Source organism: Capra hircus, chromosome 1 (genome assembly GCF_001704415.2).
Source record: "Capra hircus breed San Clemente chromosome 1, ASM170441v1, whole genome shotgun sequence".
In the NCBI taxonomy this organism is placed as follows: Eukaryota; Metazoa; Chordata; class Mammalia; order Artiodactyla; family Bovidae; genus Capra; species Capra hircus.
This window is the reverse complement of record NC_030808.1, coordinates 14,437,714-14,453,588: the sequence shown is the minus strand read 5'-3', so window position 1 is coordinate 14,453,588 and position 15,875 is coordinate 14,437,714. Positions and strand designations below refer to the sequence as shown.

The window sequence follows — 15,875 nt, the reverse complement described above, 5'->3', positions numbered from 1 at the left end:
GGCAGCATCAGCACGGGTTCTAGCGCTTGGCTTCCGCCCACCTGCCCACGCTGGGGCGAGAGCGCCAGGCTGCCCTCCCTCCCTCGGCCCAGGGCCGGCCGTCCCCCTGAGCATCGCCTTCAGGTTGGGCGTGCGGACGCGCTCGCGCCAGCCGGATCGCGGCGACCCGGGGTAGCCGGAGGCCCCTGGAACCGAACTCGCGGCTGCTAGCTCGACTGCGGACGAATCCTGGGGCCGCGCGCCTCCCGGCCGGAGGTCGATCGCCGTGCGGCGCGGAGGGATACGCCTCGGCCGCGCCTCCCCTCCCCGCCCCTCCCCGCGCCCCCGCCCCCGCCTCCCTCCCCGCCCGGCTCTGCTGCCGCCGCGGCGGCCGCTGCTGCTGGTGCTGGTGCCGCCGCCGCCGCCTGGATATAGTGCGGCAGGGAGCGGAGCTTGCAGTCACTTTGCAAGGAGGAGCGCGCGGGCTGCGGGCGGCTGGGGCACCCCCGGAGCGGCGGCGGCTCTAGCAGAGGCGGCCGTGACAGCGGAAGGTTCTCTCTCCGGGGCTGGACTTAATAACTTTGGAACTGTCCACCGGTGTCACGTTCTGAACATGAGCCTCCTCCTCTCCTTCTACCTGCTCGGGTTGCTTGTCAGTAGCGGGCAAGGTAGGAGTGCGGTGCTTTTCTTGCGTTTACTTTCCCACCCCCTTCTACCCAACCTAGAGAGCCAGCAGGAGCTCCAGGAAGAATTAAATGACGGGACTAAAGTTATAGTTATTGTTGTTATTATTTCCTCCTAATGATGTCTGGTCTGTGGAGACCCTTGAAGAAGAAGATACAGGCTGGGAGATGGGCATCAGTGAGCCGGAGGTTGAGGAAAACTGTATCTTTCTCTAGGATCTTGGCTTTCTTTGATTTTCATTATCAAAAAAATTGGATGAGTAGGTTGGCATGTGTTACCAGTTAAATGTCTGAGGTTGCGAAAGGCAAGGGAACGATGATGTTTTAAAGAAGCAGCAAAAACTATCAGCATTAAACTCGTTGGGAAATATCTCTGTTGTGTGCAGGAAATTCAGTTCTTAGAGACTTTTTTTTTTTAATTCTCTTGCCCAAGACCCCCAATTTCTGACAGAAGTGAACGATGATGGTTTATTTATGTTGAGAACTAAGAGAGGGGCCATGGATGTGTGTAAGAAAGCAGATGGATAAAACTAGGAATGTGTTGCAGTCATTCGTTTTCAGCACCCCCCCCCACCCCTTGTTAATACAGCAAGGATGACATTTTTTATGCTATCAGATTGTAATTACACCTGTAAGGGATGTTTAGCTTGTGGGGAACTGGTGGGATTTTTATCTGTTTAGAAAAAAAACAGAAATAGCTTCCTAGAATAACCTGAGAGAATTTGGGGAAGCTACCTCTGTTTATAGAGATAGATGTGCTTTTGCATTGCTTTGTTTAGTTTACATTCACGTAAAATATATTTATAATAAATGGAGGCATTTTCAACAGTCCAGACAAGTTTGGGCATTTAAATTGGGGACCCAAAATGCTAAAACATGCATTGGTGGAAGTCTTCCGAAAAAAAAAAAAATATATATATATATATATATATATATACACACGTATATATATAGCAGTAATTTTCTGATGTGTAATAATCGCAGAGAATGTTATTAGTGCAACATGATTTTTTTTTTGAGAAAAAAAAAATTACAGCACAAGTTAAAATATCTCCACTATATTCAGTTCTAAGCTTTTTAGCCTCGTCTGTGTTTTTCATTTGGTCCAGCAGGGGGTGGTAGAACTCCATTTTAAGGTAGGTCTGTTCTTCCACACTCCCTAGGTCTTTCTATCATTCTTCAGCAGGGCTTGACATTTTGGATATGAAGCCTTCCTTTCTCTGCCCTTCTCCTCCCTAAATCTATAGTGTTAGTTGCTGATGAAACGCGATTGGATACAGATTTTTATGTTCAGAAATTAGAACGCAAACACTGGACTTGGCTTTAGTTTGTAAAGTGACTTGCTAAGAGGCTGTTCATTTTCCCTTAAAAGAATAGAGTATGCAAAATTCCAGTCGTAGCAAAATTGCAATTTTGTGCATCTGAAGCTAATGTTAGACCAGCCAGTTACTTGAATCATTTTGATAGCAACGATCAATATACATACTCTGCCCCACGGATACACTGCTTTAATTGTTGGAGAGCTGCTGGTTATGTTTAACTGTTTATTTGTAATATAGACAGGTATTTCTGAATACTGAGAAGCAGTCCCCCCAAAATTGCAGTTAAAATACCACTGCAATTAACCAAGTGTAGACACTGTGGGCAAAATGAGGACATCATGGAAGGCAAGTTTGTGCAGATTTAGGATTAGATTTTGACTGATTTGAAGAAGAAAAAGAAAAATGTGTCAGTTGTGGAGTCTTTGAATTTACCGTCATAGACATTAAGTGTGTTGGAATTTGGTAGATAAAAAATAAATTAGGGAATGTTTAAATAGTACACACAGACACATATAATTTGGGTCTGTGTATGTAACACATATTTGAAATTGTGATTCACCAATTTAGAATTCAGAAGGCAGGGTGATTATAAAGAGGGGCTTAGAGACTGAAGCATGCCTCACAGGGAGCCTATATTCACTGTAATGTAACAGGGAAGGCAGAGAGCGTCGTTCTCAAGATCTCTCTATCTAGTACAATTTAAAAATGCATGGCACTCACGGAGGTATAGATGCATGCATAGCAGAGAGCCCGAGCTTTTGTGAAACAGAACATGTGGTACTTCTGTGTCATGTGTCCTAATGAAGTCAGAGATGCTTGGAAATGGCAATCCTGATCCTGGAGTCCAGTTCCTCTCTGCTAGTGTTTTGTTCTCCAATTAAGAATGCAGTAGCAAGTATCAGAAGCACCACAGGGAGCAGTTTGGAAAAAAAAAATGTATCTAGCATAACTCATACTTTTGTTTATTCTTTTGTAAATGGGGCCATGGAAAAGCCGCCACCAGTCAGTGATCCCTAGGCTTGCCTTGGAAATACTAAAATCACAGCTTGCTGATTTATGTTTCCAACAATATACTTGCAGGAGGTTTTATGAAGCATGATTGAAGCTATCGCTTTGGAAAGTGGTGTGCAGTTAGACGAAAGGCAATGATGATGTATTCCCTTTTAAGTAGTCACAACGTTTTGAACCAAGGCCGTAGAATAGGAGAAATAACAGAAGTGAAAAACTGATTAACTTAAGTGGATGCCAATACCATAGTTAGCTAACAAGGCCTAATAGTTCTGCTTCTAACTTTCAACACAAGGTTATTGTTCTACTGTAGTGAGAGGCTTTTTTATTGTAGCAGAAGTGCTCCTTTAAAAGCCTCTCCTTCTCACTGCAAAATTCATATCCAATGAAGTACGATTGGGATTTAATTGTCGAGTCTGGATTTCATTGTCAATGAAACAACTATTGCATAGCTCTAACTTCTGCAATTATTTTTCCTTTGTATTTAGAACTTGGTCACAGCTTCAGTCATCATTAAGTCTCAAGTGATAACTTGAGCCTGTGATTCACAGTGCATGTGCTGTTTGGATCTATGTAAATTTGGATTTATATGTAGGAGCTGCTTTCCTGAAACTTTAAATGTTTAAAATAAATCTATTCTTTTAAAAATTACCCAAGTGCAATTAATAATCATCTATGACTGACTGTTTGCATACATACATTAGAAGCACTCTGGTTCAAAATTATTAAGCAAGAACAGAGGTATCTGTTCAACTGGATCTCTCTTGTCATCCAGTACAAGATACATACCTAGAACACTCACCTAAGCCAAAATCACTGGGGAGAGGAGGCTGAATTGCCCAGTTAGTTGAACTTACAGGCATCTGCTTACAATTATGCTTTCTGATGAAGTGCCGGTAAGTCATTGTTCATTAGAGAGGTGTACCTGCTAAAAATAAAGGGCAGGTGTGAGGGTGACTACTGGTTTCAGGTCTACAGGAAGGTCTCCACAAACCTGTCTTCTGTGGGGGCGGTTAAGCAGACAGCCTCTCTTACTTACCTGGCTCTAATGCTTTGATGTCAGCTTTTCTTTGTAAGATTTTAGTTGCATCACCTCCACATTCATTTGCATGTAGAGAAGATAGGCTATGTAAATTAATATCCTTATCCTCAATGAACAAACCACAGGATTTCTTTCTCTGCTTTATATCAAAGGAGTACAGTGGAGCGTTTGGTCACTTTCGTGTCCAGTGATGAATTGTGGCGCCCAGAGAACTGGAAGGGAAGTTGGTGGGTCCTGAGTGTTCATGAATCTGTTCAATGACACTCAGGGCTAATGGTCTCTCAGAAGTAATGCCCTCTCAGAGAAGCAATTAAGGGGACGGAAGAACCTCATACAGCCCAAGAAGAAACTCAAACGTCAGATAATTTAGTACATAAAATGGCCTGTTTTCAAACATGGGGCTTGTTTGTACTGAGACTGAGAAATGAGATACAGAGAGTATTCAGTACCAAGCTAACAGTGTGATTTGTTTTTGCCTGTTTTGAGAGGGAGCTATGAGAATGCAAACAGGGTCGGCACTCTGAAGACCCTGGAACTAGTCTTGCTGCTTCCTCTGGCTTTTGACATTTGGGAAATGATTTTAATTCTTCTGTTTTGGGGGTCATCTCTCACAACAGTGTACATGGAAAAGTACTTTGAATTGTCTTTTCTTTTTTTTTAAGTCCAAAATAAAAATAATACTCTAAGAGTTGGTGGATGCAAATTTAATAATTTTAATATTCTTATAAGTGAATATAGTTGTTGTTTCAAGTTTTATTGACCTAGAGTCTAAATTGCCTGTGTCCTTTATACTATCCCAGTTATATTGAAGATAGACCAACTATTTAACAGATTATAGTTTTAATGTTCCAAATTACATGGTATGAGAACACTTTAAGATGCAACCAGTGCTGCTATTAAATTTAATATTCCTAAATTTCACAGAACCGAGGTATCTTTAATTGTTCAGCGAATAAAAGTGCTTCTGTATGGCACTCTTTTAAATATTTTAATAACTTTGAACTATTTACAATTATAACAATAGTGCTCATCTCAAATGGTTATCAACACACTCCCTAGTTTCACACACTCACTTGTGCCACTAACAAGTCATCAAACATTGGGAAATGTTTTAGAAAGCTATGATCTAATAGGAGAAAGGGGCAGCAGAGGAAGCTAGATAGCATCACTGACTCCATGGACATGAATTTGAGCAAACTCCATTAGATAGTAGAGGACAGATAAGCCTGGTGTGCTGCAACCCATGGGGTCACAAAGAGTTGAATATGACTTAGTGACTGAACAACAACAGTGATCTAATGAAATAAACTTGCCTGAATTTAAATAGTTAAGAGGCAGATGGGGGAGTTTTGAGAGTATTTATGATCATAATGGGCTTCCCTGGTAGCTCAGATGGTAAAGTGTCTGCTTACAATGTGGGAGACCTGGGTTCGATCCCTGGGTCAGGAAGATCCCCTGGAGAAGGGAATGGAAACCCACTCCAGCATTCATGCCTGAAAAATCCCATGGACCAAGGAGCCTGGTGGACTACAGTCCATGGGGTCGCAAAGAACTGGACAAGACTGAGTGACTTCACTTCACTATAATCATAACAATCAACAGATTAACCTTTGGAGAATCTTAGGTCAATTGATGAAAATTGTCTTGGTTCCAATTTGTTTCTTTTTAGAGCGGAGAAGGAGAACAAACACTTGACTTGGAAGCAGAAGACCTAGAGCACTGAGGGCCTCTTGACTGAAGAAGCAGCTTACTCTCTCAGAGCCATTATTTGCCTGTTTGAAAATCTGATACAAAAGTTACTGCCTAGTTGACCTTGCTGTACTGTTAAGAGGAGCAGTTGTGAAAACACATATGTGTAGACGTGTTGTAAAATGTCAATCCTACTACGCTAGACATTATGTATATTTTTAAACAATATGCATACATATAAACCTGGCTATGACTGAAAAACAGTTCATTTCTTAATTTAAAATAGCATCATAAGCTGCTCTGTGATTAGAGAAAAATATTGAGGGGGCTGAGATAATCTAATTCATTAATGAGAGTGACTCATTCATCAATCGGTGATTACATGTCTCAGACATCTTATTGGGCAGCATTCCTGGGAGTGATTATATAGACTGTGTGGTGAACAACTCTAGGGGGCACTACTTGTAGTCATAGTGATGGAATATTTCCAGCAGAGGGCAGGGAATCGTTTTGAGGAATGTGTTTCCTTTTTATATCATAAACCCATTATATGGACCAACACCAGGCTGGAATTAGTCACAGAGTCTTAAGTGGCACATAATTACGATGTGACTTGCTAAAGGTCAAATAGAAAAATAAAGGGATTAATAACTAGAGTTCTGGTCTGTAAATTCTCACTTCAGTTCTCCAAACACCAAACTTCTGCGTAGATTAAAAAACATTATCTAATGGTTCTTCACCTCAAAGTAAATACTTAAATTATGTACCATTTGTCAGTAAATCAAATATCAAATACTTGTTGAGGCCATACAAAGTGGATAACTTCATCATTTTATGACATTGAAAACCACTTGTTCAAAGTGCTTTCAATTACTTTGTAACTCAAGACTGTCAAGAATCCAAGAAAGTATTTACTTTATGGATGAAGAAATTGAGAATTAGCTGGCTTTCCTATATAAATTTTAGTTAGTATGAAATTAGGATTAAATTTTTCTCACTTCTAGTTCAGTGCCTATTTGTTTTAAAATGAATTTGATGCATTTGTTTGAAAATGAAAATTTGGTGTGTTGGAGGGAGGAAGGTGCTTGGAATTTAAGACTCATATTTGAGAAGATAATAGACATGAATGTAAGAATCCAAATCCACATATGAGAGATTAATAAAGTGTTCAACTAATGAACAAAGATATCATATAATTGGCTTCCCTGATAGGTCATTTGGTAAAGATTCTGCCTGCAATGCAAGAGACTTGGGTTCAATTCCTACGTTGGGAAGATCCTCTGGAGAAGGGATAGGCTACCCACTCCAGTATAATTAGGCTTCCCTTGTAGCTCAGCTGGTAAAGAATCCACCTGCAATGCGGAAAACCTGGGTTCAGTCTCTGGGTTGGGAAGATCTCCTGGAGAAGGGAAAGGCTACCCACTCCTGTATTCTGGCCTGGAGAATCCCATGTTCAGTATAGTCCATGGCACCACAAATATTCAGACACGGCCAAGCAACTTTCACTTTCATCATATAATTAGTTAAAAATTAAATGATTTAAAGTCCTTAGGAATTCAGGATCTCTAAAGATCTAAAACTTGTTCATTGTTTGGCAACTGCCTGGCTCAATTGTATGCACTCTGTATGTGCTACCTGGCTTAATATATACAGCAGTCTTGTAATTATTATCATATCATACTCCCCTTTGTCAGTTGAAGTCTGTGAGGTGTGGAAGTTGAAGGAGCTAAGACTGCACTGCTAGGAGACAAAGGTTTGAACTCAGTACATGTGTAAGATTGGCCTCTTTCCTGGGACAACACGTTGTTGCTCACTAAAGCAGAGAGGGCCTCAACACAGTGAGACTAAATAGAGAAAATAATACAAGGAGAATAAATTGTAGGGAAGGAGGTAAATGTTCAGAGGACAGAAATAATTCAATTTAGTTAATTAAGAAATAATACAATTTAGTTAAGAAGTTAGAAAGGTAAGTTGTTGGTCTCAATTATGGAAATATTGGAGAGACTGGGAGGCAGTCAAGCCTTGCAGCAAAGCTAAGTTTCACTAAAGCTCGACATTCAACGTAGATGGTGACTGCAGTCATGAAATTAAAGACGCTTACTCCTTGGAAGGAAAGTTATGACCAACCTAGACAGCATATTAAAAAGCAGAGACATTATTTTGTCAACAAAGGTCTGTCTAGTCAAGGCTATGGTTTTTCCAGTAGTCATGTATGGATGTGAGAGTTGGACTATAAAGAAAGCTGAGTGCCGAATAATTGATGCTTTTGGACTGTGGTATTGGAGAAGACTCCTGAGAGTCCCTTGGACTGCAAGGAGATCCAACCAGTCCACCCTAAAGGAGAGGAGTCCTGGGTGTTCATTGGAAGGACTGATGCTGAAGCTGAAACTCCAATACTTTGGCCACCTGATGCAAAGAGTTAACTCACTGGAAAAGACCCTGATGCTGGGAAAGATTGAGTGCAGGAGGAGAAGGGGACAACAGAGGATGAGATGGCTGCATGGCATCACCAACTCAATGGACATGAATTTGGGTGGACTCCGGGAGTTGGTGATGGACAGGGAGGCCTGGTGTGCTGCAGTTCATGGGATCGCAAAGAGTCGGGCATGACTGAGCTACTGAACTGAACTGAACTTCAAGCATTGTTTGGGCAGGAAAATAACACGGAGTTAAATTTTGTTTTAAGTCTACTTGCCACGTGTGGTGTGGACCAGAGGAAAATGAAAAAGGATTGAATGGACAGGACACAATGTTTCTGTGGAAGCATTAATGGATCTTAATAACACATTAGATTTGGGGAACTGGAAGGAATGTGACCCCTGAAGTTTTAAGCCTGTTTGACCGAATGGTTATATCTTAATAGAAATAGGTAAGTGAGTAAAGAAAACTGCTGATATCGGGCAAGGGTTTTTCTTACTTCTTTGTATTGGGTTTGCCAAAACGTTCATTTGGGATTTTCCTTTATGGGTAACCCATTATTATTTTTTTTAATTATATGTTAAGTTGAGTATTCTGTGGAACATCTAGATAGAAATGTCAGTATTAAATTGTGAAAGATATACTGCTAATCATTATTATTTCTTCAGCATCTTTCTCTGCTTTCATTTAACTCCTGTCTTTATGTCTTTCTTCATCACTATGCTCGAGGATTATTAAGTTTGTCTGAAATTTTAGATGAAATTTCAAAAGCATGTGGGTCAGATTTGCTTTTCTTATATACTTTTAATTTTCTGTTTTATCCATGTTTTTTTTTTAAAGTATTATTCCAGGAAAACAAAACAAAACTTGACAAAATAAGAAAAAAGAAAAAAAGAAACCCAAAACCTAAACTAAAATAAGAAAATAAATTTGGTATTGAACTATATTCAACTCTCGAGAGTTGAATATTTTGCTGTTAGTATCCAAGGGAACTAATATTTTGTAATGTCTGCTCTATGCCAGGCAGCTGTACTGGGCCTTTTCACTCATTATCTGATTTAATCCTGATAAAACCACATTTGATAGACGATGTTTGAGACTGAAAGTGTCTGATTTGCCTAGAGCTCTTAAATATGTTGCGTCTGATGACACACAACTTTATAGCCAAGAGCATAAAATGCATTTAAGGTAAAACGTAATTTCCTTTTGCATTAGCGTGTGTTTCTTTGATGTGTATTAATTTGTACACAACTAGTAAATGTGAGAATGATAGGAATTGTGTTGATCCACTTATGATTTCTGCAGGTCATTAATTTTTAAGTAACCAAAAGCAAGGTTTCTCACAATTAAATAGAGAGCCTTAGCAATCTCTGGAGTATTAAGGTAAATATGAAAAGTCAACTCAGGTGCCTTTCTTTAGTGCAAGTGTTAGTTTCTTAGTGACTTTAAGAACCATCTTGATTACTACAACATTATATATCTGGCATCATTGAGAGTGTGTTTGGAGAAACTGGGAAATCACTTTCCTCTATGTTAAAATGACATGTTTGTTGCCTTATTTTTTAGAGGATATACACTGGATCATAGTTTTCATTTTTAAGTTAGTGCCCTTTAGGCTTATATCTTGAAAGAAGATGCAGAAATTGGATACAAATACTAGTAGAGATTTAACTGTGCTGGTTTTTTTTTTTTTTTTTGATAAAGATTGTATGGCTTTTGTTAGTGCTTGGTTTTAAATTTCCGAAGGTTTCACATTTTCTGACCTCCAATCCTGTCTTTTTCCATAAGCCCTGATATTTTTGCTGCACAGTTTTGCAGACACCAGCATTTTTCAAGGATGCAGATATGGTGTAATAGAAACGAATGTCAAAACTTGTAAAAGAAACCAGTGAATATGGCTAAGACCTATATTATCATAGAAGAGGTCCCAATTTAAGAAAATAAGCACATTGTGCTTTGTTCTAAGTACTAATGAGAGGGCTTCTGGACAGGTTTTCTGTTGGCATAACTTGTCCACTCCCAACCAGTTTTCTACTCATTATAATATGAGGCTTTCTGATTATATTTATTTCCCCACTTAATTTATCTCTGTTTATTATTTTTGGCCCATCAAAAATGTTCAGCATTGCCTCAGCTGAGAAGTTTTACCTTTATATTATAGCAACAACTTTGGGTAATTCAGGAGAGAAAATCTATACACAGATTTCAATTAATATATAACATGAGATATGTACCTATTCTTTATGAAAGTACTGATCCGTGATATTGACATGTTTCTGATTTTTAACTTTATTTACTTAGATAAATCACTTATAGCTTTCTAAAACCAACTGAAGCTGAACTCGTTTTAAAGCTTGTTCACTTCTTTATCATAGAATAACTGACTTCACCCTACGTGGTTCTTTACATTATATATAATGCTTCATACCAATGTTTTAGTTATCAAAAAATTAGTTATATTATAAAATTTAATATTTCAAAATGTATGTAAGTATTGAGGCAGAGTAGTTGACAAAAACTTTTTCTGTCAACTTTAACTTATCTATCTATTTAAAGTACCTCAATTATCCTGAAAGGAGATACTATTTCTGATTAGAAAAAAAAGCAAATAAGCCTCAGAGAAGTAAAATTGCTCATCCTTGAAGAAATATTTAAGACATGGTAAGACCAGGACTTGATATAAATATTTCACTCTAGAATAGCACATTTTTCTGTTATGATGTCTCTGTTTTTATCTGAGTGTGTTTTACTGATATACGAAGCAATTCTCAAAAATAACTTAGTACATGTTCTATGCTGCTGTGCTGCTTACTTTTGGACTGTGTTTATGAGATCCATGCTGTTAATTTCAATTAGAGATCTACCTTTCAGTTGAATTATTTGGAAGTTTCTGACTTAGAACTGTTGAGAGTTTTGCCTTTTGTTCGTTTACACAGTCCTATTCTCTCAGCTCCATTGCTTGTTAGTGAGCACATCACTCTAACACCATTCCTGGAATTCCCAGTATTTTACATATTTGTCTGTCTTTCTGTGGACAATTACTATTATTTTTCTTCAAGACTCAACTCAAGTATCTCATCCCCAGAGACATCTTTCTTTCATCAAATACATGTCAGTTGCCTACTACATACTAGTCGAAGTACAAGATACTCTGGTATTATATCTGATTTCTGCATGCCAAACTTCACTATGACCTTGCAAGTGAACTCCATAAGGGCAAGAATGTCTTTCCATGCTGGCTTCCCATTTAATGCAAAGTACTAGATTAGAGAGTTTATTGTAAATTCATGTGTATTCCTGGAACACATTAAATGCTTAGGGAATGTGTGCTGAATGAATAATTTTACCCAGCAGAAGTAAAACAAAATGCCATACTTTAAAATAAATATGTGTGCATATATATACATATATATTTACCCTTGACTTTGGATGATGCTTTGGTTTGTTGAGAAATATTACTGTTGTTCCTGTGTTTATTTCAAACATTTGTTTATATCATTGCCATGCGTGTGATAGGCTTTCAATAAATACATTAATTTCAATAAAATAATTATCACACAGGGATTATTTAATTCAGGAGGAATTAAATAGCAAAAATGAGCTGCCTTATCCCTGATCTTATCTTCCATACTGAAAGTTAATTAGACTGGGAATAAAGCAGACTTTAAAATCTTGCTATGAGATATATTCTTCTGAAGCCTTATCTGAGAGATAGGACATGGTTATCTAGTTGGAGTTTCAAAGTCTTCAGTATATAGAAATAAATTAGGGAGATATAATACGTTGATAATGATATAATTAAACAGATTAGATATTGTCAATAGTAAGTGTCTGATATGTCAACAGAGCAAAGTATTTAAAGTCCTGAAAAATCAAGATAATCCCTTGGGGTTAATTAAAAGTTGATTATTCAATCAATGATTATTGGAAGCCGATTCTGAACTGTATGAATAGAAAGGCAAGTAAAATAAGGGCTATTTTACCTTATTGTTTCATAAGTACTTAGATATTTTTTTCTCTTTTTAAAATAAGATCTAATTTAACTTCCAACATTCTTCTCTTGCCTACTAGCCATGTTTTGTCATGGTTTTATAGTGTTTCCTAGGTCTGACTTCAGTGATAAAAACATTTAAATTAATAGAACAAAATACATATTCAGATACTCCAGAATATCTTTGTCACTTTATCATTTTATTCATCTGTCTGCCACTTACTCACTAATGTTACCATTATTGTGTATGTCTCTAGCTTGAAACAGTTTTCAATCAAAGATGTTACTATTGCTTATAATTCATCTATTTTTTTTACTTTCCTTTCTCAAATTCCACATGATTTATAATCATTTTAATTGGTTATCTACATAAGCCATTTTATTTCGAAGCCCCAGTATAAGCCCCATGCTAATACATTTCACTTTTGTGGGGATTATATGTGGTCTGGAATTTAGGCAGAAAACTCAACATAGGTTATTAAGTGATATTATGCCACCCTCTATGCTTTTCTGAACACTTGCTTGTTGTGAATGTGATTGGAGAGATGAAGTGATCCTAAGAAGTGTCTTTTACTGGTTGTGATTCCACAATATATTCTAACCACTGAGCAGAAATGCTTGCAGGGAGCTTTGACTGAGAAAGGGAAGCAAATATAGTACTAATAATACAAGTCAATCATCCTTTTGTTTCAGGGAGGATAACTCATCCGCTAAAAGGAAATGGGGAAGTGGGTGATAGGGTCACACTTTGAGGAGCTGGGGTAAAAGCTGACATAGTTACATAGGATGGGAGAGGGAAAGACCCAAGAAAACAGAGAAGAATTACAGGCAACATTGTTTCCTCAACAACTTCTATTTGTAAGTATTTAGTGAATTAATTGAATAAAGAAAGTGTCGGAGAAAACCAAATCTAGACCTAATTAATATGGTAAGGACAGATTTTAATCAGTAATATACTGTACTGGGAAGAGTTTATTACTATATTCAATAGGATAAAGAGCCCAGTATGAACTGAACTCAGCTTTAATTTGCACAGAGGTAACTGGAAGTTTGAAAGGAAGAATGAGAGAGTAGGGAAACGTTGAGTGGGTGCTCCATAGAGACAGAGAAGTAAAAAAAAAAAATGCCAAAACTCACAAAAAAGATGGAAATTGGTCCCTGTGAATCCCATCTGGGTTTGTGAATAACTGGTTCTTATCAAAGTAAGGCTGCTCACTTCTACAGGGCCTGAGAGACAGGGGCCCCATCTTCAGGTGTTGGCTGGGACGAACACTAAATTCTTTTGGCAGCCTTGAGTTTTCTCAGGCAGGCACTTTAAGGGGGATAAGAGACATTCTTGGAATGTGGCCTTGAGTGGTTTAAAATTACATTAGTGTTTTGTTCAGATCTTTATAGTCTGAGGCCTAATTGAGCTGAGGGTTCAGGGAGTCTGGTGAGAGTTTGGTCAAGGAAAGAATCTTTCTCCAAAGAAGATCTGTCAGCAACTCTGCAGGGTACTTCCAGATGAGTTGTGTCATTTTTATATTCACAGCATATCTAGGAGTTCTGAAAGAGGGACCTGAATTTCATAAAAGTAAAGTAGCATCTAATAAGTACAGAATTTCAAATTCAAATTTAGTTAATATTTGATCCAAAAACTTTACTCATTCCACTGATTGAAACGTGATTCTTTTGAAGTGCTATGGGATTGCTAAAGGGAGAGAGAAAGCTTTAGCAGGAGCTCTAATTTCAGGTTTTTACCATTCTTTCTGACCATTTCTTCTGAGTGGCTAAACTCTAGCTGAGGAAAGACCAATTAGTGGAGAAGTAAATCATTTATTGACTGAAAAGATTAGTGCATGTAGAGAACCAACAAGATTTAGACATATTGGGGGTCTGAGTGGTTGCAAGGTAGAGCAGCTCTATTGTTTGGGTTAGTATAATTCATTAACAACTATATGATATTAATATTTAAATATCAGCTACATTTTTCAGTGGCTTCTCTTATTGTGAGGCACCATAATTATTAATAATTGAATAAGTCATCAATTTGTGGTTGATTTATTGAATAATTTCATAATGAAATTATATGAGTTTAGGATGCTTTCAGAGCAAAGAAGAGAACACATTCACAATGGTTTAAAAATAAACATCTAAAGAATGTGAGGAGCTATCTGGAGGAAGGTTTAGATTTCGTTTCTCTTCAGTTTTGGCTGGTTTTCCCTGACTTTTTAGAAGAAATATGGCTGCAACGGTTTAATATTCTTAGATAATGAAATCTGAAGCTAGGAAAAAAGACAACATACTTATTTGAGTGGCCTTATTTTAATAGTAAAGGAAAATCCCCATGTCACTCAGATGAACTCCCCTAAACCAGTTGGTGGGGAGAATGACATTATCATAGTTCCTTTGGCTAATCAAGTCCTTTCTGTTGCTGAGTGGAAGATCTGAAGAATGAGGGAGGGGATGTGGTATGCAGTATGTAGAAACAGGGTCTGCCACAAGGAATTTGAATGGGCCTCTTTGACAAAGAATGTAAACAGCATTAAAAGTCAGTGTCTTTTAAGCAGTTACAGTGTACCTATGTGGTTTGTACATGTGATCTAATTTAATTTTTTAAACTTCTATGTGAGGATAATTCTGTTTTATAGAGAGGGATGTGAATAGATTTTGAAATGTTTAGATGATTTGTCAAACTCACAGAGCTGCTCAGTGGCAAAGTTGAGATTGGAACCTAAGCCTGCTGGCAAGTCATCTTTCATTACCAGGTCACCACCAAAGGAAACTTAACGTTGTTCATCATGTTGCTATTGTTTAAGAACAGTAGTAAGAATATTAACTTCCTTTGTGAACAGGCTGTGTCCTGGACAATCTTCTAAATTTGCTCTTATTTAATATCATTTAGACATATCTTACTGTCATTTTAAAATTTTACAAATAAGGAAGCTAAGAGACAGAGTGACGAAATAGTTTACCTACAGAGCTTCCTTCATAGCTCAGTTGGTAAAGAGTCCGCTTGCAATGCAGGAGATACCAGTTCAATTCCTGGGAATATTCCCGACCCAGGAATGTTATCCCTCTTCTGGAGAAGGGGGATAGTCTACCCACTCCAGTATTCTGGCCTAGAGAATTCCAGGGACTATAGAGTCCATGGGGATGCAAAGAGTCAGACATGACTGAGTGATTTTCACTTTCTCATGGCTATCAAGTGGCCAGAGTGGTATTTGAAGGAAGGCTTATTTTGAATTTAAAGGCCTGAGTGCCTGCTTCTATACAATGCATAAGGTCTGTAGACAAAGTATGGCGGGGTAGGATAATGCGTTTGGGATAAAACAAATTGCATAAACCTGGCTAGCCCTCCAGAAGCTTATGATATAAATGAACATAATTTTAAACATAAACATAATTTTAAATGAACATAATTTATAAGCATATATATATATTTAATATGATTGATATTTATTTCTCAACTCAGGTATTATTTTACATCAGATTTGACCAGTTACCTTTATACACTTTTTTTTTTTTACAATACCATATTGGTTTTGCCATACATTGACGTGAATCCACCACAAGTGTACATGAGTGCATTGAAACATGTATACTATCATGTAAGAAATGAATCGCCAGTCTATAAGCATATATATATTTTATATATTTGCTCTTATTTTTTTTCCAAACTATACAAGAGAATAGCATGCTCAACTTTAAGAAAGCCAAGGGAAGATATTCATTTGATTTCTGGAAGAGCTGGATGACAAATG

General features: G+C 37.8%; 1 protein-coding gene across 2 annotated transcripts in view; it reads left to right on the top strand.

Annotated features, from left to right (window-relative positions):
* Positions 361-15,875, top strand: part of NCAM2 (neural cell adhesion molecule 2) — a 605,915-nt gene continuing 590,400 nt past the window's right edge. The window contains exon 1 of one of the 2 annotated variants that reach the window (XM_005674756.3): positions 361-647. In XM_005674756.3, the coding sequence (XP_005674813.1) occupies positions 593-647 (55 nt within the window). In that variant the 5' untranslated portion in view covers positions 361-592. The remainder of the gene's footprint in view (positions 648-15,875) is intronic. The other variant, XM_013966137.2, reaches the window with a different exon arrangement.